The sequence below is a fragment of the Somniosus microcephalus genome, unplaced genomic scaffold (genome assembly GCF_052327205.1).
Source record: "Somniosus microcephalus isolate GS21.2 unplaced genomic scaffold, FLI_Smic_1.0 unresolved_chr1, whole genome shotgun sequence".
Classification (NCBI taxonomy): Eukaryota; Metazoa; Chordata; class Chondrichthyes; order Squaliformes; family Somniosidae; genus Somniosus; species Somniosus microcephalus.
Window position 1 is genome coordinate 112,119,067 of NW_028225179.1, and position 23,253 is coordinate 112,142,319.

General features: G+C 47.0%; 1 protein-coding gene across 1 annotated transcript in view; it reads left to right on the forward strand.

Moving 5' to 3' along the window:
• LOC147095711 (complement C3-like) overlaps nucleotides 1–23,253 on the forward strand; it is a 102,573-nt gene that overhangs the window by 39,360 nt on the left and 39,960 nt on the right. The window contains exons 7-10 of the mRNA XM_085974759.1: nucleotides 7,722–7,809; nucleotides 9,628–9,733; nucleotides 10,620–10,749; nucleotides 23,118–23,233. Of these exons, the coding sequence (XP_085830885.1) occupies nucleotides 7,722–7,809; nucleotides 9,628–9,733; nucleotides 10,620–10,749; nucleotides 23,118–23,233 (440 nt within the window). The remainder of the gene's footprint in view (nucleotides 1–7,721; nucleotides 7,810–9,627; nucleotides 9,734–10,619; nucleotides 10,750–23,117; nucleotides 23,234–23,253) is intronic.

A 23,253-nucleotide genomic window follows, 5' to 3' on the forward strand; every position in this document is an offset into this window, starting at 1 on the left:
ACCCCACATCCCAAGATGAATTTCTGAGCCATGAATATCCAAAGTAGATACAGATAAGGAAGAGATTAATTGACAAGTATAGTTATCTGGCTGTCTACATCTATGTAATGGGGATTACTTTTCACCAGCCTTGCTTGGGGAGCAAAGTCCATGGGGTGAATTTTCACCTGCACTGGCGGATGGAAAGCGGGCAATAGCGGATGGCTGCCCGTTTTACGCCTGATTTCCGTTCACCTTGATGACGGGCCTGCTCCATAACCGAGGGCAATATGCTCCAACGCAAGACAGGTCTAGGTATATAGAAACATTTCAAATGAGAATGGGAGATGCAGGATTAAAAAGCAAGCATTGGCTGAGCAGCGCAGGGTATCTGCTTTTAGGTAAGATTGCTTCAGTTATACAAGTTACAGAATGCAGTGTACATTTTAAATAAGTAAGGCTTGGTACTTTCCAGTCTTATAATATGCTTTGTAAACAGCTATCCATTTGTTGTTCTACAGTATGCTGAGAAAATATGCCTCTCGCATATTTCCTTAAAAAGTAGTTTTAAAATTGTTGTCCTTACCTAAGGAACGATATACTTGCCATAGAGGGAGTGCAACGAAGGTTCACCAGACTAGTTCCTGGGATGGGGGGATTGTCCTATGAGGAGAGATTGAGTAGACTAGGCCTATATTCTCTAGAGTTTAGAAGAATGGGAGGTGATCTTATTGAAACAAACAAAATTCTTACAGGGCTTGACAGGGTAGATGCAGGAAGGATGTTCCCCCTGTCTGGGGAGTCTAGAACCAAGGGTCACAGTCTCAGAGTAAGGGGTTGGCCATTTAGGACTGAGATGAGGAGAAATTTCTTCACTCAGAGGGTGGTGAATCTGTGGAATTCTCTACCCCAGAGGGCTGTGGAGGCTCAGTCGTTGAGTATATTCAAGACAGAGATTGATGGATTTTTGAATATTAAGGGAATCAAGGGATATGGGTGTTATGTCTGACATTGGTAATAGGAACTCGATTGCCTTGGCCAGAGCACATGGAGTTTGATAGTGCTGTAATCATTGTATTGTGTATAGGTATTCAATTGCTTTTTGCCTGAGTGTGTGTGTGTGTGTGTGTGGCAGCCATTATAAAAGCAACATGAACTGAACTCTTCTTACGCTCTCTGGATTATCTTTGCAAATGCAACATTTGGCGACAAGGATGGTTGAAATCTCTCTTCCACCACCTCCTCCCTTCCTTGCACTACCAGGTGAGCCCCCGATCCCATGGGTTCGCTGGTTACAGTCCTTTGAACCCTTCCTCATTGCTCTTGGACTAGAAACTGTGAGTACGGCTCGGAAAAAGGCACTGTTATCCCATTGCTTGGGAGCGGAGGGCCAGCGTGTTCTTGGGACATTATGCACAGCAGACTCAATCCAAACATATGATGAGGCTGTGGCTCTGTTAAGCACACACTTCTCTGCCCCACAAAGTGCCCTCCTGCGGTGATTCATTTTTAGACAGCGTCACCAACTCCTCGGCGAGTCGGTGCATCAATACGTGGCTAATTTGAGGGGGTTAGCTAGCTCGTGCAAGTTCAGTGCATTACAAGATGAGATGGTGTGTGATCAACTAATAGAGCACATAAACAACGTGAGAGTGCGTGAAAGACTGTTACTCGAGTCCGACAATCTGTCGTCGTCACAGGCAGTCAACATTGACTTTCAAGTGGAGTCTGCAGCCGAATGTGCAGCGAAACTAGCATGCACACCCAGTGACAGCGCCCTTGGCCCCGACAGCTCTGACACGGTAATGCTCGCGCGACAGCAGCAACGCGCGCTACCGCGGCAACAGTGTGGAAACTGTGGATATCGTTCACATGCTACCAGAGCGCAGAATTGCCCCGCGCGCGGCCAAGCCTGTCGCAATTGTGGAAAACAAAATCACTTTGCCAATGTCTGCTGCTCTGCCCCGATTGCTACAAATGAACACTCTCAGTCCTCAAGCACTATAATTCACAACGTGAGCTCTGGGCCAGTAGTGGCTTTCAAGTCATGCACAATTAACCTGAATGATGTGTGCATCCCACTGTTGTTGGATACCGGTGCCAGCGTCTCACTGCTGAATGTGGACACATTCAAACGCTTTTTCAGCGCCCTCCACTACCCTTTGCGGGTATGGTAATTCGAAAATTGGACTAGTGGGCTCAGTCAACCTCACTGTATGCTATGGAACAAAAGTATTGCCAGATTTTTGTTTTCATGTGGCACGCCAAGGAGCTAATCTGATGGGACTGGATCTTTTCACTGACCTGGGTTTTTCTCTCTTGGACACCGGCGGGTCTGCGATTCTGCACGTCGCCTCACCATGGCGCCAAACATGGCCAGCACTCTTCAAGGGTCTGGGCTGCCTGACTGCCTTCACCCACCAGCCCATGGTTGACTCCACCGTTACCCCTGTCATTCAGCCACTGTGCCGCATCCCGCTTGCTCTCCATGACGGGGTCACAGCTGAACTAAAGCAGCTACTGGAAGCCGGCATCATCGAACCAGTTGATGCCTCCCCATGGGTCTCCAACCTGGTGGTCGCAACAAAAAAGCCAGGTGGTCTACGCGTCTGTGTCGATCTTCGAGCAGTGAATAAGGCCGTAATCCCTGACAAGTATCCACTGCCCACGTCAGAGGAACTCACAGCGCAGTTCTATGGTTCCATCCTGTGCTCGAAACTGGACCTTCGACAGGGCTATCTACAGGGTCCCCTCCACCCCAGCAGCAGGGACCTCACTGCTTTTGTGACACATGCTGGCATCTTTCGGTACACCAGGATGCCATTTGGACATAGCTCTGCACCCAGCTGCTTCCAAAAGGTGATGTCCTCTGTGCTCGCGGGCATTCCTGGGGTGGCCATCTACCTGGATGACATCGTCGTGCATGGGCCTTCGACCTCCACTCACGACGAACGCCCTCACAGAGTTTTCACAGCTCTAGCAAAACACAAGCTCACACTGAATGGCGAAAAGTGTGTCTTTGCTGTTTCAGAGATCGAATTTGTGGGGTTTCGGTTGTCGGCTGACAGTATATCCCCACTCCAGTCAAACGTGAATGCCATTCACAGCATCCCAAAACCCAGCTCTGCAGCACAGGTTTCCTCCTTCCTTGGCATGACTGGGTACTACCTGAAGTTTTTGCCCCAGTACTCAGCCACCACAGCCCCACTGCGCCAGCTCCTGCGAAAGGATGAGCCCTGGGTGTGGTCACAAGCCTGTACGGAAGCTGTTTGCCTCCTCAAATCGCAGCTCATGTCACCTCCAGTGTTGGCTCACTTTGACGTCGCCAGCCCCACCCTCGTCAGCTGCGACGCATCTGCTGCAGCTGTGGGGGCGGTGTTATCGCAGATACAGAATGGAGTGGAGAAACCAATCGCCTTTGCCTCCCGAGCCCTTAGCCCCACTGAACAGAAGTACTCAGTAGGTGAGTCTGAGGCGCTGGCGTGCATCTGGGCATGTGAGCGGTGGCACCTGTACACGTATGGCCGTGCCTTCACCCTGCGAACTGATCACCAGGCTCTCAATGCCCTGCTGTCGACATCCAGCACAGGCCACAGACCACTGCGTCGTCACCGCTGGTCTGACCGCCTCCGCCAATACAATTTCAGTCTCCAGTTCACACCAGGATGTGACAATGTTGTTGCAGATCTGCTCTCCCGCACTGTCTCGCTGCCCCAGCCCCACTCGTCAGGTCTGAACATGTGGAACAGGATATCGTCCAGATGCTGCACACGCCTCTCCAAACCACAGTCTCTCTCCAGGAGCTCAAAGAGGCCTCTGAACAGGATCCGGCCCTCTCCCAGCTGTGCACCTTCATCAGAGATGGCTGGCCTCGCAAGGTGCCTGAGGAACTGTCTTCCTACTCCAGAGTTAAAGAGGAGCTCTCCTGCTGGAATGACTCCTGTGTTGCATGTGGGCTCTGCACTGTGGTCCCAAGTGCCCTTCGTGCGCGTGTTTTATCCATGGCGCATGAGGGCCACTTGGGCATAGTGAAGCTCAAACAACGATGCCGAGACCTAGTGTGGTGGCTGGGTATCGACAGTGAAATCGAGGCCCTGGTCAAGGACTGTGCAGCTTGCCTTGTAAGTGGCAAGACTGGCCACCAAGCTCCCCCACCCCTGCAACCCCTTGCCTGGCCCTCTCAGCCCTGGGAGCACCTGCAGCTGGACGTCTGCGGGGAGATCCATGGTGTCCCCCACCATAAACGGTTCCTAGTGGTGACCTATGACCTGCACTCAAAATGGCCAGAGGTCACTGCCGTGGGTTCCGTCACCTCTCGGGTCATCATTGATATCCTTGAGTCCCTCTTCTCCCGCTGGGGGCATCCAAAGGCCATCACCACAGACAATGGCCCCCAAATGGTCTCTTCGGAACTCTCCTCTTACCTTGAGAGCGAGGGCATCCGTCACATTCACACAGCGTACTACCACCCCGAGTCAAATGGGGGGGGTGGAGCGTTTTAACCAGACACTGAAAAATGGCCTCAGAGCACACCTATCCCAGGGGTGTGCATTTGACAAGGCCCTCCTCCAGACACTGCTTCACTACAGAGCCTCCCAGCATTCCACTACAGGGATCTCACCCGCATCCCTCATGCTAGGCCATGAGCTCATGCTGCCCCTTGGCAGGCTCCGCCCCTCGCTAGCTCAGAGCCCTGCTCCACCGGCTCAAGCCACAGTCGCAAGACAGCAGGAGAAGATGAAACTCCGCTTCGACCAGTCGAAGAGGGCCAAGGCGCCCAACATCTCAGTCTCCGATTGGGTCAGAGTCCGTAGGCCTCACCGCAATAATAAGATGGCGTCATTCTGGTCCTCCCCTCTCCAAATCAGCCGTCAACTTGGACCAGCCACTTTCTGCCTCACTGACGGCTCTAGGTGGCATGCCAGCCGCCTTCGGAAGGTGCCAGCACCGCCTGATGCGGGATTATACGGACCTAACCCCCAAGCCTTATCCCCAGAGTGGCGGGATGCACATGTGACTCAGCCAGCCAACCACCAAGCAGATGTTGTGCCTCAGCCTGCTCCTCACCAGTCCACACCTCGGCCTGCTCGTACACGTTCTCGCCCTGGCCACCTACAGGACTTTGTCACTACATTTCATGTTTGAAATTCTGTGAGGGGGGAGGAAATGTTATGTCTGACATTGGTGATAGGTACTCGATTGCCTTGGCCTGAGCACATGGAGTTTGATAGTGCTGTTATTGTATTGTTTATAGGTATTCGATTGCTTTTTGCCTGAGTGTGTGTGTGTGGCAGCCATTATAAAAGCAACATGAACTGAACTCTTTCTACGCTCTCTGGATTATCTTTGCAAACGCAACAATGGGGATAATGCAGGAGAGCGGAGATGAGGTAGAAGATTAGCCATGATCTCATGGAATGGCGGAGCAGGCTTGAAGAGCCACATGACCGACTCCTGCTCCTATTCCTTATGTCCTTATGTTGCCTTTGTCTGAAATTTGAGCGGAATTTTGTCGGAAGAATTAACTCATTTAAAATTAGTAATCAATAATAAAGTAACAGCGCATTTGGTGCAAGTTGGCACAGTTGCTAAACCAGTAGACAAAGGAATTTCAGTCCAATACGTTAAGTTTCTGTAGAGTTTTAACCCACAATGGCGGAGCAGGCTCGAGCGGCTGATTGGCCTACTCCTGCTCCTGTTTCTTATGTTCTAGTACAATTTTAAGCCCAAGCGGTGTCAATACTAGAGTGTGTCATATTATGAAAGAGGTGCTAAGAAATTAGCATCAATGTTTTCTTTATATTTTATGGAAAGAAGCACTTTTCTATTTGAAAGCTAGCGAGGTACCTTTAACTTTGGGGCAGTGGTCTAACATGGACGACATCGAATTCAACGCCCATTACACACCTCGCCTGGTTATCCCGGCCATTCAATTGGATGGAAAGGAAAATCAGGTGACTAATGGGCGGCCAGTTCGATTATCGCTGGTTTGATACCATCGCCCAAAGTTAAAATGCTCCCCATGGTAAACATACGGGGCAAAGTTATTTCAAAGGTTTTATATTAACAGAGCAGGCAGAGAAAGTCGATTCTCAGAACAGCATCAGATACTGTGGATATTCCAACACATTGCAGGGGTAACTTTAACTTCTGCTGAAAGTGTAAACCAGGCAATATCAATGTGCCGCACCTTATACCCCTCCCCTGCTTTCTTATACCACACTGGAAAGGAAAATCGAGGGATGTGTATAAAAGGCGGCCAATCCAGTAGACCCCTTTTTAAAAAATTCATTCTTGGTATGTGGGCGTCGCTGGCAAGGCCGGGATTTATTGCCCATCCCTAATTGCCCTTGAGAAGCTGGTGGCGGGCCAGCTGATACAACTGAGTGGCTTGCTATGCCATTTCAGAGGGCAGTTAAGAGTCAACAACAATAACAACCAATTGTATTTATATAGCACCTTTAACGAAGTAAAATGTCCCAAGGTGCTGCACAGGGTTATTTTAAGACAACAAATTTGACACCGATCCACATAAGGATAAATTAAGGCAGGTGACTAAAAGCTTGGTCAAAGATCTAGGTTTTAAGGAACGTCTTAAAGGAGGAAAGAGAGGTGGAGAGGCTTAGGCAGGGAATTCCAGAGCTTAGGGCCTAGGCAACAGAAGGCACGACCTCCAACGGTTGAGCGATTATAATTAGGGATTCTCAAGAGGGCAGAATTAGAGGAGCGTAGATATCTCGGGGGTGGGGGGGTTCGGTTGTGAGGCTGGAGGAGATTACAGAGATAGGGAGGGGGCGAGGCCATGGAGGAATTTGAAGACGAGGATGAGAATTTTGAAATCGAGGCACTGCTTAACCAATCTAGGTCAGCGAGCACAGGGATGATGGGTGAACGGGACTTGGTGCGAGTTAGGAGTTTTGGATCACCTCAAGTTTACGTAGGGTGGAATGTGGGAAGCCATCCAGGAGTGCATTGGAATAGTCAAGTCTCGAGGTAACAAAGGCATGGATGAGGGTTTCAGCAGTGGATGAGCTGAGGCAAGGGTGGATACGGGCGTGGAAGTAGGCGATCTTTGTTATGCTGTGGATATGTGGTTGGAAGCTCATTTCAGGGTCAAATATGACACCAAGGTTGCGAACAGAGTGGTTCTGCCTCAGACAGATGTTAGGGAGAGGGATGGAGTCAGTGGCTAGGCAATGGAGTTTGAATCAACCACATTGCTGTGGGTCTGGAGTCACATTATACAACTGAGTGGCTTACTAGGCCATTTCAGAGGGTAGTTAAGATTCAACAACACTGCTGTGGGTCTGGAGTGAACATATCGGCCAGACTGGGTAAGAATGGCAGATTTCCTTCCCTAAAGGAGATTAGTGAACCAGATGAACAATCCAGTATTTTCTGATTACTGATAGTGGCTTTTTATTCCAGATTTATTTCATTAACTGAATTTAAATTTCCCAGCTGCCGTGGTGGGATTTGAACTTGCGTCTCCGAGTCATTAGTCCAGGCATCTGGATTATGAGTCCGGTAACATAACCACTATGCTACCATACCCCCTTAGATTGGTGTAAATAGTTATAATTACTGTTTGAAAATTTTGTGGTTAATATTCTCCAACTGCTGAAATAAATGCTCTGCACGATTTCTCGATTATACTAATAACTTTGCTACAATTTAAGGATTGCATATGCCATTATGTTATAAATATGCTCGGATTTATTTGATTAAATCATCTTTCAAAGTTCTCCCTAGTTTCAAGGTCGAGGTGAAGTCAGAGGAGATGTTTTATCTGATAACAAAGGATGCATTCAAATTCAAAATCTTGGCAGAGTAAGTAAAATATTGTTATCTAATCTTTTTTTGTAATTTTTTATTGTGGCATTCGAGTTCTACCATGTGGGACATTGTCAAAAGTCTTCTGTAAGTCTAAGTGATGTAGATAATAGGGAATGCCCTTACCGCCCCATGTCAAATCCTTATTCTGCTGATATGTAAATATTCCTCTAGTCCATCCTTGGAAAAGATGCAGTTATTTTTGTCTGTTATTGATAGTAGGCTACTAGCCTTTAGTTGCCTGGATCCACTTTTTAAATATAGGCAAAATATTTGCCTATCTTTTTTTTATCTCGCCCACGCTCACCAACTTCCAAGACTCAGAATCACAGAATCACAGAAACCCCACAGTGCAGATAGAGGCCATTTCGGCCCATCGAGCCTGCACCGACACATATCCCACCCGATCCCCGTAACCCCTACACCAACGCATATCCCACCCTATCCCCGTAACCCCATGTATTTAATCCCCCTAACACTAAGGGTCAATTTATCATAGCCAATCAACCTAACCCGCACATCTTTGGACTGTGGGAGGAAACCGGAGCACCCGGAGAAGACCCACGCAAACACGGGGAGAATGTGCAAACTCCACACAGACAGTCGCCCGAGGCCGGATTTGAACCCGGGTCCCTGGCGCTGTGAGGCAACAGTGCTAACCACTATGCCTCCGTGATGATATCGCTTTACCTAGAATTTTCCTCACTTGACATTTGCTGCAGTGGGAGGTTTATACAACTGGGTGTGGAACACTGGTCAGCCTTGAGCCCCTTACCTTACAAACTGTAATTGTCTTGCTGACAACAAAATGGATTTTGGGAGCACTATCAAGGAAGCCGGAATTGCCCTCCATAATTTACTTCTGCAAAAATAATATTTCAATATTTTAACTATGTAATTTTCTTTTAATATATCGGATCTGTTTAAAAAAATAATAATTTTGCAATCAAGTGGGAAATTCTGACTGATTTTTCCCTCCCTTTCTCCGGTATTGAGGCAAATTTCAGTACGCCTACCTGGAAGAGATTAGAGAACTCGGCACAGGCGAGGATCCGAAAATGTAAAAATTGGGATGTGTTGTTCCACTTGGAGCTTTTTAAAAAAATAAAGTGGTTTATTGTAAGCAATATGTCTAACTTGAGAGAGTGGTTAACAAAGCATAAGGGATTTTGGGCTTCATAAATAGAGGTATTGAGTACTAAAGTAGAGAAGTTATGCTGAGCATTTATAAAGCTCTTGTTAGGCCACAACTGGAGTATAGTGTCCAGTTCTGGTCACCACACTTTAGTAAGGATGCGAAGGCCCTTGAGAGGGTGCAGAGGAGATTTACCAGAATGGTTCCAGGGATGGGGGATCTTAGCTACAAGAACAGGTTGGAGAAGCTGGATTTGTTTTCATTAGAGCAAAGGGGTGAGTTGATAGAGGTGTACAGGATAATGACGGGTTTGGATAGGCTGGACGTGGAAAGGCTGTTCCCACTAGTGGATGGTACAAGGAGTGGGGGACACAGATTTAAGGTTATGGGCAAGTGATACAGGGGGTATGTGAGGAAAAACTTTTTTACGCAGCGAGTGGTGAGGACCTCAGTCTCCCTGCCGATGGAAGTGGTGGAAGAGGAGACACTTAATGTTTTCAAAGGGGAGACTGGATAGGTACTTGAGGAAAATAAACTTGCAGGGCTACGGGGATAGAGCGGGGGAATGGGACTGAGTGGATTGCTCTACAGAGAGCCGGCACGGACTCGATGGGCTGAATGGCCTCCTTCTGTGCTGTTATGACTCTATGACTCTATCTCCTGTTGATTATTTGTTAAAGCCATACATACGGCCAAGCTGTGGAAGGAATGGCATATGTAAGATTCGGAATAATTGACGGAACAAACAACAAAACCTACTTACGAGGACTGGAACAACAACTGCCGGTGAGTATAAAATGGTTACGGAATTTAGTGATAAATGGTGGTGTTCGATTTTAGTAAACACAAACTTGGGGGAAAAATTGGGTGGCGCCCTTTTTGGGGTGCTAATGTCGTCGGGGCCCGAAAAGTTAGTGCTCCTCCACCAGAAATTCAGTGGTAGCGCGCCAAGCAGGAGGCGGGGCGCTACTGGAAGCGCTCCACCTCCTTCTTGGGGCACTACAAGTGAAGATCGCGGTGCTACATGCAACAGCGCCATGCGTGCCGGCACATAGCGCCGCCACTAAACTTTTGCTAAATTTCGCGGGTGGCATTAGCGGCGCTGCGCCAGGGCGCTCGGGGATTTGCGCCCTGTTAGTGCCCCCCACTAACGAGAGGCGTAAATCATCCCAATTTTCCCGCCCCAAGTGCTTGGGCTAGAAATTTGTCTAGGGCGGTGGCGCAAAACTGCAATGACTGAATCTCAGGCGCTGCGTATAACGGGCGGCTGATCCGATAGCGCCCGTTTCCCGCCATCGGCTGAGATGAATTTCTCGGCCGATGCGTTTTTTTCGAGATTCCTTCTTCGGCTATTTTGTCGGGTGTCAACCCAGTCATGTTGACAGTTTATGCACTGGAATGCCACATCAGCTCCAACTCGTACAGTGGGAGGGTCCGGTACCAATGCTTAACTGTATCCTCCGAAATTCTTTGTTCCACCTCCAATCATTAATTTTAAGCTCAGTTTAGGTTCACGTCCACAGTTAAATACTGAATCATAAGATCACTGATATTTTGAGGGTAAAAATTTGGAAGAAATGTAATTATTAAGAATGGAACAAGGAGGAAACGGAGAGAAAATAAAGGCACTGAATTGGAATCGGATAATATGCACCTTTATTCTCACTTATAGATCAAGAAAGGAGTGGTGACCTCTTCCCTCACAACCCAAATGCTATTGGAAAAAATCAAACCTTTGGAAAGTATGAATGCTCTTGTGGGACACCATTTGTATATGGCGGTAACTGTTTTTGAAACATTCAGTAAGTGATCTAAAATTGGATAGATATCCGATTAGATGTGTTTTTAATAGTTGTTCTCAGGGTGTGGGCAAAGGTGCTGAGGTCACATTTATTCTCCATCTTTAAATCCCCTGATGAGTGATGGATCTTCTGACCTTGTGCCATTGGCGCTCCCACGACCATGTATTTTAGGTCATAGAAACATAGAAACATAGAAGATAGGAGCAGGAGTAGGCCATTCGGCCCCTCGAGCCTGCTCCGCCATTCAATGCGATCATGGCTGATCATCCAAATTCAGTACCCTGTCCCTGCATTCTCCCCATACCCCTTGATCCCTTTAGCCTTAAGAAATATATCCAAATCCTTCTTGAATATATTTAATGAATTGGCCTCTACTGCCTTCTGTGGTAGAGAATTCCACAGTTTCACCACTCTCTGGGTGAAGAAATTCCTCCTCATTTCTGTCCTAAATGGCTTACCCCTTATCCTTAGACTGTGACCCCTGGTTCTGGACTCCCCGACCATCGGGAACATCCTTCCAGCATCTAGTCTGTCCAGTCCTGTCAGAATTTTATAAGTTTCAATGAGATCCCCTCTCATTCTTCTAAACTCCAGCAAGTACATGCCCAATCGACCCAATCGCTCCTCATACGTCATTCCTGCCATCCCAGGTAGCAGCCTGGTGAATCTTCGCTGAACTCCTTCCATGGCAAGAACATCCTTCCTCAGATAAGGCGACCAAAAATGCACACAGTACTCAAGATGTGGTCTCACCAAGGCCCTGTATAACTGCAGCAAGACATCCTTGTTCCTGTACTCAAACCCTCTCGCTACGAAGGCCAACATGCCATTTGCCTTCTTAACCGCCTGCTGCACCTGCATGCTTACCTTCAGCGATTGGTGCACAAGGACACCCAGGTCTCGTTGCACTTCCCCTTCTCCCAATCTATTGCCATTCAGATAATAATCTGCATTCCTGTTTTTGCTACCAAAGTGGATAACCACGCATTTATCCACGTTATATTTCATCTGCCATGCTTTTGCCCAACCACCCAACCTGTCCAAATCATCCTGGAGTTTCTCGGCATCCTCCTCACACCACACACGCCCACCCAGCTTTGTGTCGTCTGCAAATTTGGAGATATTACATCTAGTTCCCTTGTCTAGATCATTAATATATATTGTGAATAGCTGGGGCCCAAGGACCGATCCGTGTGGTATCCCACTAGTCACTGCCTGCCACTCGGAAAAAGACCCGTTTATTCCAACTCTTTGCTTTCTGTCTGCCAACCAGGTCTCTATCCAAGTCAATACCTTGCCCCCAATCCCATGTGCCTTAACTTTACACGCTAATCTCTTATGCGGGACCTTATCGAAAGCCTTCTGAAAGTCCAAATACAGCACATCCACTGGTTCTACCTTATCTATTTTACCAGTTACATCCTCAAAAAATTCCAGTAGATTGGTCAAGCACGATTTACCTTTTGTAAATCCATGTTGACTTTGTCCGATCCTGTCAATGTTTTCCAAGTGCTCTGCTATTACATCTTTTATAATGGACTCTAGCATTTTCCCCACTACCGATATCAGGCTTACCGGTCTGTAATTCCCCGTTTTCTCTCTACCACCTTTTATGATTAGTCATTCTGAAGGGTGATAAAAGTGTAGAAATGCAGTGGTCACAGGAACAATATAGAGGGGTTATTACGCTGCTGGGTCTAGACTACAGGCCACCAAATCATGAGAAGATGATAGAAGAGCAAATTTTCAGCTAAATTGCTGAAAGATGCAAGAACTTTAGAGTTAGGATAATGGGGGACTTCAATTATCCTAATATAGACTGGAAAAATAACAGCGTAAAAGGCAAAGTTGGGAGGATTTCCTGAAATTTGTACGAGAACTTTCTTCATAGAATCATAGAAATTTACAGCAGAGAACATAAGAAATAGGAGCAGGAATTGGCCCCTCGAGCCTGCTCTGCCATTCAATAAGGTCATGGCTGATCTTGGGCTAAAAGCCACTTCCCTGCCCGCTCCCCATAACCCTTCACTCCCTTATCTTGCTAAAATCTGTCTATCTCCACCTTAAATGTATTTAATGACCCAGCCTCCACGGCTCTCTGGGGCAGAGAATTCCACAGATTTACGACCCTCTGAGAGAAGAAATTCCTTGTCCTCTCAGTTCTAAAAGGGCGACCCTTTATTATGAAACTATGCCCCCGAGTTCTAGATTTCCCCACGAGGGGAAACATCCTCTCTGCACCTACCTTCTCGAGCCCCCTTAGTATCTTATGGGCTAAAAATTCGGGGCGCCAAGCTCGCCTGGGCGCCGGAAGTCCCGCCCCGGAAGGAGCCGGGAGCACCAGCGGGATACTCAGTTTGAGCGCCCCAAACGGAAGCGGGGCACTGCTCGAGGCGCCCCGCGTCCCTCTTGGGGCGCTGAAACTGAATATCGCAGTGCAACACTGCGGCACGGCACGCTGCGGTACTGCAGGCCTTCCTCCCCTTCTTAAAGGGGAGGGGCCTGCACCAGCGCGATCTCCGATCGTGAGTGCTGGCAAAAGAGCCCGGCACCGAGGAGACGTGCCGGGCTCTTGGGACACAGCCGGCACTGCCCGGGTGGGGGGATCAGGAGTCCGGGGATGGCAGCGCGAGGAGGTGCTGGAAGGCGGCCAGCGAAAAAAATGGCCGCCTCGCACCTCCCCTTTAATTAGCGCCACTACCGCCACAGGCAGCTGCGACCGGCACTACGGGGGGGGCCCGACCCAATATCGCGTTCGGGGTGGTAGTGGGGTGCTGCGCACACCGATGACATCATCGGTCGCAGCGCAGCGCTACAGGCTAACGCCGCCATTAGCGCCCCGCTAAATTTCACGGGAGGCGTGGCCAGTGGCGTTAAAACCACTAGGTGCCCTCTTTAGGCGCTAACTGGTGGCACAGCCCACCGAATTTCTAGGCCTATATGTTTCAATAAGATCACCTCCCATTCTTCTAAATTCCAATGAGTATAGGCCCAACCTGCTCAACCTTTCCTCGTAAGTCAACCCCCTCATCTCAGGAATCAACTGTATGAATCGTCTCTGAACTGCCTCCAATGCAAGTATATCCTTCCTTAAGTAAGGAGACCAAAACTGCGCGCAGTACTCAAGGTGTGGTCTCACCAATACCCTATACAGTTGTAGCAGGACTTCCCTGCTTTTATACTCCAACCCCCTTGCAATAAAGGCCAACATTCCATCTGCCTTTTGGATTACTTGCTGCACCTGCATGCTAACTTTTTGTGTTTCATGTACAAGGACCCCCAGGTCCCTCTGAACTGTAGCATTTTGTAATCTCTCTCCATTTAAATAATAATTTGCTTTTTTATTTTTCCTGCCAAAGTGGATAACTTTGCACTTTCTCACATTATACTCCAACTGTCAAATGTTTGCGCACTTACTTAGCCTGTTTGTATCCCTTTGCAGATTCTTTGGCCCCGATTTTCTGCCAGCCATCGGGCGGCTTTTCAGGCGGCCGAAAATCGCCGAAAATCGCCGAAAAAGCGGGTCGCGACCCCCTCCCGCCTGATTCCCCAGCCCGTCCGACTTTCGGGCCGCCGTTTCTCCGCGACCCGCTTCAGTCCCGCCCGCTGCTGGCGGGACTGGCCGTCGGAACACTAATGATCAATTATTACCTTGTTTAAGTCGATTTTCAGGGGCCGTTGCGATTTTGGGGCTTTCTCCACATCAAACACGCTTGCGGGGAACCCCGCTGATGAAACCTGGCGTGAAGCTTGCCAGCTTGCTTGCTGTCAGCTGCAGGTCATTTGGAAAAGCTGCGATTTAAAGGGCCAGCACTTGTATGTTGAAGGACCTTGTTGCTGCAGGCTTGGGCTACTTCTTCAAGGCTTAGGCACAGCTGTGGAAGGTTGGAGCCTCACACACTTCTTCAATGTGATCTCCTAGGAAGCCCCTCTCGCCACCCTCACTCAGCGCTTCCTCAGCGGAGGCACCTACGAAAAGCATGGGACGTCTTTTTTTCCTTCCCTTCTTGCCATTAGAGGATCTCCAGCAGCAGAGGCGGCAGCAGCAGAACCAGGAACAGCATGATGAGCACCAGGAGCACCAGGCTGCTGCTCACTCACCTGAAGCTGCACAGGCCAGAAGGGGCCAGCGCTTGGAAGTGGCTTGAGAGCACCTTGCTGTGCTTTAGGGGGCCATGGGGACCTGTTTCTGCACTGGCAGTCCTACTCAGAAGGACTTCCATGAAGATCTGGTTTCTCTGTTCAATAGATGGCCAACGCTCCTCAAGAGATGTCATTCTCTTATGAGCACTCACCATGTTTTCTGTACCCTGGCGAGTTATCTCCTCCATGGAGGTTGCCAGCCTTTCCATGGTGATGCATTCATGCGCCAATGACTCCACAAAGGCTCTGCTCATGGTCGCTATGGACTCCTCCATTCACTCCACACTTGCAGTGACCCTGGAGACAAAACCTCCCAGAGACTCCTGCATCTGTGCCTGGAGATCCATCACCTCTTCTCTTGCGGATGGACCCAGAGGCAGAGGATCGACATGCAGCGAAGCTGAGCTGAGCTGGCAGAGTCCTGCACCCTCCGACGAGGACTCTCCACTGCTGTCCCTGTCTCCAGAATCTGCTGAGGCTCACTTGTGAGCTGTGAAACACCAGGTAACAACACTACTCTATGTCCCGAAGGTCCCCCCGAGGTGTGAGTGTCTGCGCTGGTGCTGGGTGCGCTTACTTCTGCTGACGCTGCGCCCTCAGAGGTTGGAGCTTTCTCTGAGGCGTCTGGCTGCACAGCCTCTTCCTCCTCCACAGTGAGGACGGGGGCTCTAGATGGTACTGTGGGGGAGTAAAGGAAGGAGTTAGAGATGTAATGCCAAGGTTCTTCTGGTGACTCCCAGCGAGTTGGCATCTGCTGACACCTGCATCCATGCAGCATTGGTCTCAGTGGGAGGCCTCTTCATCCCTGACCTAGGGAAGAGGACCACCCTGTGGGCCCTAACCCCATCCAATAATGCCTGCAGTGAAGCCTCGTCGAATGTGGAGGCAGCTCGGGGTCTGGTACTGGCCACAGCTGCTGCAGGCTCCTCTGCCATCCTGTATGGTTTGTTTGGAAGCCTTCAGAGGATGCAGTGCTTGCGATGGACCTTGAAAGCACCACGAATGATGACATCATACTGTGGGGCTTTTTGACTAGAAATGGACAATTAGCAAGGCTGCCCACATGCTGGGAATTAATTGGCCTCTTGAGGGAAAATTGCGTGGAGCTGGCTGACACATTTTTTTGTGTGTCAGAACCCCACATTTGGGGGAACCCAACCATTTCCCATACAAGCCACAAAATTGGGCCCTTTGAGTCCTCTGCACAACTTGCTTTCCCACCCATCTTTGTATCATCCGCAAACTTGACTAAATTACACTCGGTCCCTTCATACAAGTCATTAATGTAGCTTGTAAATAGTTGAGGCCCCAGCACTGATCCCTGTGACACCCCACTAGTTACAGTTTGCCAACCTGAAAATGACACATTTATCCTGACTCTCTGCTTTCTGTTAGTTAGCCAATTTTCTATCCAGGCTAATATATTACCCCCAACTCCGTGCGCTCTTATCTTATGCAGTTGTAGGAGTCTCTGCACTCCTAGCAAAGAATCTATAAACTCACTAGTGGTTAACAAACTGAGTTTAATGTACTGAAACTTTACAAAACAAGAAAATACAGGAGAAGCTCTAAACAAGTCTATTCACTATCACTCCACACGAGGACTGGCTGGAAACGCCCTCTACCTCTGATGTCATGACGTCATCACATTTCCCGCCATTGGGGACGTCACCTGACCCACGTGATGACATCATCGCGTCAGATCGCGATTTTGTCGATCTAGCTCTGTTTAACCAGAGCCAACATTAAAAGGTAATAAACATGATTAAAGGCAATTATACAAGTCACTGTGAGAGTCTCTTAGTGGCTTTGCCACACAGTAACCTTTTATGTGGCACCTTATCGAATGCCTTCTGGAAATCCAAATACACCACATCCACTGGCTCACCCTTATCCACTCTGCTCGTTACATCCTCAAAGAACTCCAGAAAATTTGTTAAACATGATTTCCCTTTCATAAAACCATGCTGACTCTGCTTGACTGCATTATGATTTTCCAAATGCCCTGCTACTGCTTCCTTAATGAAGGACTCCAGCATTTTCCCAATGACAGATGTTTCCTGCTTTCTGTCTCCCTCCTTTCTAAAATAGGGGTGTTACATTTGCGGTTTTCCAATCCGTTGGGACCTCTCCAGGGTCCAGGGAATTTTGGTATATTGGAACCAATGCATCCACTATCTCTGCAACCACTTCTTTTAAGACCCTGGAATGCAGGCCATCTGGTCCAGGCGACTTATTGTCTATTAGTCCCATTATTTTACCAAGTACTTTTTGCTTAGTGGTAGTGATTGTCTTTAGTTCCCCCCTCCTTGTGGCCCCTTGATTACCCATTATTGGGATGTTGTTAGTGTCTTCTACCGTGAAGACAGATACAAAATATTTGTTCAGAGTCTCTGCCATTTCCCCGTTCCCTATTATTAATTCCCCATTCCCATGCTCTAAGGGACCAATGTTTACTTTAGCTACTCTCTTCCTTTTTATATACCTGTAGAAGCTCTTACTTTTTGTTTTAATATTTCTTGCCAGTTTACTCTCATAATTCATCTTCTCTCTCTATTATTATTTTAGTCATCCTTGGCTGGTTTTTAAAAATTTCCCAAACCTCTGGCCTCCCACCAATCTTGGCAACATTGTATGCCTTCATTTTCAATTTGATAGCATATTTTACTTCCTTAGTTAGCCACGGATATTGCTCCTTTCTCTTAAAATCTTTCTTTCTCACGGGAATATATTTTTGTTGAGAGTTATGAAATATCTCCTTAAATGTCCGCCACTGCATTTCAACTGTCTTACCTATTAATTTATTTTTCCAGTCCACTTTAGCCAGTTCTGCCTTCATGCCATTGTAATTGCCTTTGTTTAAGATCAGGACACTGGTTTGAGATACAACTTTCTCACCCTCCAACTGAATTTGAAGGAGGCCATTCAGCCCATCTTGTCCGTGCCGACCGACAAAGAGCTATCCACCCTAATCCCACTTTCCAGCACTTAGTTTGCAGCCTTGTAAGTTACGGCACTTCAAGTGCCAACCAAGTACTTTTTAAATGTGATGAGGGTTTCTGCCTCTACCACCCTTTCAGGCAGTGAGTTCCAGACCCCCACCACACCCTGGGTGAAAATATTTTTCCTCAAATTCCCTCTCAACCTCCTACCAATTATGTTAAATCGATGCCCTCTGGTTATTGACCTCTCTGCTAAGGGAAATAAGTCCTTCCTATCCACTCTATCTAGGCCCCTCATAATTGTATACATCTCATTATGGTCTCCCCTCAGCCTCCTCTGTTCCCACGAAAACAACCCCAGCCTATCCAATCTTCCCTCATAGCTAAAATTCCCCAGCCCAGGCAACATCCTCATAAATCTCCTCTGCACCCCCTCTAGTGCAATCACATCCTTCCTGTAATGTGGTGTCGAGAACTACATGCAGCATTCTAGCTGCGGCCTAACTAGTGTTTTATACAGTTCAAGCATAACCTCCCTGCTCTTATATGCTATGCCTCGTCTAATAGTATCCCATATGCCTTCTTAGCCACCTTGATCAGTATTTTTCCAACCCAACAAGGAAGGAGGCAGTGCTGGATCCAGTTTCTGGGGAATGAAGTGGGGCAAGTGGAGCATGTGTCAGTGGGGGAGCATTTGGGAAACAGTGATCACAATATCATTAATGGCCCAGAAATTCGGGTTGGAAGCTTCCCGCGGGTGCAAGCCTCCGACCTGCACTTACCTAGCGCGCCAGCCATTGTGCTATGGGCCCGCGTGGGATTCCGATCCTGGGCCTGCTCCAACTGCCGGCGTGCAGTGCTTGCATATCCCAGGGACGCAGTTAGTTCGAAGTGTCCTCTGGGATCACGTGGGCCATGGAGAGCCAATGGTAGCAGGGAATCTGTATTCATAGATTTGACAGGAAGACCTGGCTATGAATACAATTCAGCCCCAAAAACATAAATAAATCTTCAAATAATTTTTTTTTTTAATCACATTTTTAAAATAACTATAAATTACATAAAATAACTATTTAAAAAAATGATTTAAATTTTTGAAAAGATTAATTACAGTTTCTAATGGGGCTAAAAATAAACTTACCTTTCTTTAAAGTATTTAAAAATAATAAACCTGTGAAAAAATTGTTTTAATTTTACTTAATTCACCACTTACCTTGTTAAAAGCAGGCCTTGCGACTGCTTTTTAAAAGCATAGCTCCTGGAGACTTACCCTCCTGGAGAAACCTGCAAAAAAAACGGAAGTTCCAGGTGCATGCGCTGCCTCTCCGGCGCACACGTTCGACCTGTGAACCCCTTCCTTTAAGGGAATGGAAGTTCTGGTTTCCCACGCATGCGCAGTGCATGCACAAAACCGGCACTTTCGTTGGGCCTACGGGTGAGTACACAGTGCGTACTCACCCGTGGGGACCCAAAGTTATGTCCCATTAGGTTTAGAGCAGTTATGGAAAAGGACACGGAACAATCAAATGTGAAAATATAAAACTGGAAGAGGTTTAACTTCAATGAGTTGAAAAGGGATCTGGCCCAGGTGGATTGGAATCAAAGATTGGCAGGCAAAGCTGTAAACGAGCAATGGGAGGCCTTCAAAGAGCAGATACTTTGGGTATTGATGAAACATACTCCAATGAGGAGGAAAGGAAGTTAGAGCTCCCTGGATGACTAAAGATAAAAGCGTGCTGGGCCTGGAGTTTTTGTTTGATTGTGCTGTTTCATTCAGTGCAATTTGCCTGAAATCAGCATAACCAGCACACAAGAATTGTGTAATTTTAAGCGCAAATTGCATTCAGTGCAACTCACGTTTCTGCGATTTTTTTTTTCCCACTAGTTTTAAACAGATTGCACTGGAATCAGGCCCCGCCCACATACATGGCCACTCCGCCCCGGGGTGATTAAATCACCGTGGCGAGTTTGCGCTAATTGCGCTCATTTGCAAACCTTCATGAAGACTCTAAAAATGAAGCTGGATCTTTCAAGGACACTGATGTTTTAAAAGGCCTCGGATGTAATTTAAAGGAACTGACTGGAAAATAGTTTTGTGTATTTATTAAAAGTCATTTACAGTCGTTTAAAAGCGGGTGACTCACAAATTTTTCATCTTTTAATACTCGTGTGAAGCACCTCGGGACGTTTTACTACGTTAAAGGCGCTATATAAATACAAGTGGTTGTTGGTGGACTGACGCTGTGATTTAAAACTGCTGATTTTTTTGTGATAACCCCAATAGTCCATCTTTACCGAATGACCACTCTTAAACATGGTGAGGAATCATTTTTGAAGCAAATTATTTTAAAAGAAATTACCTTTGAAAAGGCTTCCCGACTGTGCGGGTTCATTTGCATTCGGTTATTTGCAAATTGAGTTTGAGCCGACACTCTGGGGAGAGACACCACTTTCAAAACGTGCACTATGTTGGGTGCAATTTTCGTCAGAGTCGCCGACTGCATCCAACGCGGAAGCTTTACCTCTGATGGAGATTAAACTGATACAGAAAAAGGAGGCTAATGCTAAATGTCGGGTTCATAAAATACAGTAGAGGATCAAGCTGATTGGGGATAAAGTACTGGGTAGAACTGAAAAGGGAAATAAGGGGGGCAAAGAGAGTGCATGAGAATAGATTAGTGGGTAACATAAAAGAGAAAGCTAAAGTATTCCATAAACATATAAATAGTAAAAGGGTGGTCAAAGGAAGTTTGGGGCCGATTAGGGACCAAAACGGAAATGATCTTGTGGAGGCAGACGGCATGGCTGAGGTACTAAATTTCGTACATTGTTACGTAATAAAACTCACTACACACTTGGTTTGAGTATAAAGCAAGGCTTTAATCAACTTGTTTCAAAACATGGAGGTCTAGTTATCTTTCACTAGTTCCTGTTTACAAAATGTCTTGGGCAAGCTGGGCCCATGCCCGAGTATTTATACTCCTTGGACGGCGTCACCAGCTGGCCGTCCAGTGTTATTTCATGAGTCTTTCTTCATGGATCATAAGATTCATAACACATTGCATCTGTCTTCACGAAAGACAAAGAAGCTGCCAATGTCACAGTAAAGCAGGAGGTAGTATAGACATTGGATAGGATTAGAATAGGTCAACAGGAGGTACTTAAAGGGTTGGCAGTGCTCAAAGTAGAAAAGTCACCCGGTCCGGATGGAATGCATCCTATGTTACTGAGGGAAGCAAGGGTGGAAATTGCAGAGGCTCTGGCCACAAAGTTCCAATCCTCCTTAGATACGGGAGTGGTGCTAGAGGACTGCAAATGTTACACCCGTATTCAGAAGAGAGATAAACTCAGCAACCACAGGCCGCAGTCAGCCTAACGTCTATGGTGGGAAAACTTTTAAAGACATTAATCCAGGACAATGTTAATTGGCACTTTGAAGATCTGGGTTCATGAATGAAAGGCAGCACTGATTTGTTAAAGGCAAGTTGTGTTTTACTAAGTTGATTGAATTCTTTCATGAAGTGATGGAGAGTGTTGATGAGGGCAGTGCGGTTGACGTTGTGTATGTGGACTGTCAAAAGGTGTTTAAGAAAGTGCCACATAATAGACTTGTTAGCAAAATTGAAGCCCATGGGATTAAAGGGGCAGTGGCAGCGTGGATACAAAACTGGCTACTGTGTGCCTAAGCTAAGCAAGGTAGAGGAGGTTTAGCCTGTTTTTTTTGTACTCTGACCACTATTGCTGGAGGACCATTAAATAAATTATGAGGACGATAGCAAAATACTGCGGATGCTGAAAATCCGAAATAACAACAGAAAACGCTGGAAAAACTCAGCAGGCCAGGCAACATCCGTGGAGAGAGAAACAGAGTTAACGTTTCAGGTCAAAACCCTTCGTCAGAACTGAGGAAAAAAAAGGCAGGAAATGAAACAGATTAAAAGGCCAGTTTGGGGGCTGGGAAATGGAGGAGGGGATGAAAGAACAAAAGGGAACATCTGGGAGGTGAAGAGACATTAAGAGATATTCAAGATGAGACGAGATGGTAATAGGACAGGTAAAGAGACAATAGATGGCTCTAGATGAAGTGTGAAATGCTCTGGCAGAATGAGAGACAGCTGCCATGTGGGAGAGAAAAGATTTGACTCGTGATGAACCCCATGCTCCGATATTCCATTCATATTGTGTGCAGAGTCGTGCGTGGCAAATTCTATTGCGAGTAAAGTACCAGTGGACATCAACGAGCCAGAATGTAATGAGCTTCACTCCTGAGGAAGAAATCACTGGAAATCCTATCGCATTTGGAGAACAAAGAATAGGTAGTGAAATAGTGTAGGGCCTCGTGACTACAAACCATAGCCTAAAGAAAGTACCCGCATATTTAGAGAGTCTTATGGGGTCGTCACATTAATGATATTGGGCCGTATGTTCTGATGCCTACGGGTGGGTACGAGCTGTGTACACACCCGTAGGGACATCGCAAATGCCGGTTTCAGGCATGCCAAGCGCATGCGCTGAAAACTGGCACTTCCAATCTTCCGGACGCCTGTCCTGGAGAAGGGCCTCTGCGGCCGGATAGTTCCGCTTTCTAGAGAACCTCCGCCCGCAGAAAACCCTTAGAAATCTTACGCCTGGTAAAAGCAGGAGTAAGACCTGCTTTTACCAGTATAAGTGTTAAAAAAAGTAAAAAAACAAAAAATGTTTTCACTCATTTAACATTTAAAAATACTTTTAAAAAAGGTAAGTTTATTTTTAGCCCCGTAAAAAACTTTAATTACTTTTTTCAAAAAAATACATTTTTGTTTAAAATATTTAATTTATTGTAATTTCAGCTCATTTAAAAAATGTGATTTTTCTTTAAAATGTATTTAATGTTTTACTGTGTTTTTGGGATGATCTCCATTCATATATTTGACAGGTCTATAAAGGGGAGATTCCCTTCTCCTATTGGCCCCCCATGGCCCACGTGATCCCAGGGACACTTGCGAACTGCCTGCGCCGCTGGGATACGTGGGCCCTGCGCATTTCGAGTTTGGAGAGGCCCAGGGGCGGAAGTGTCCGGACCTCGGGAACCCTCAGGTAAGTCCGTAGATTTTTTCCAGATCGGAGGCCTCCGCATACAGGAAGCCTCCTATCGGAAAATACGGGCCGTTAATTATCACTGCATCAATTATACGTTTCCATCGAAAGTTACTAGGCGTTTTATTTCATCACCAGTTAAATAAAATAATAAATTAAACAAAATAAAATCAGGTAAAATAAATACATACTTATATTTTCCTGCAGGTGGAGAAATGGAGGATGTAGAACTGAGAAGCATCGAGTTTGTTTCCTCGCCATATGTGATCGATTTATCAAAGACAACTGGCTACTTCATACCCAGGGTTCCATTTACTGTACTGGTATGTATCATTGCAGCGGG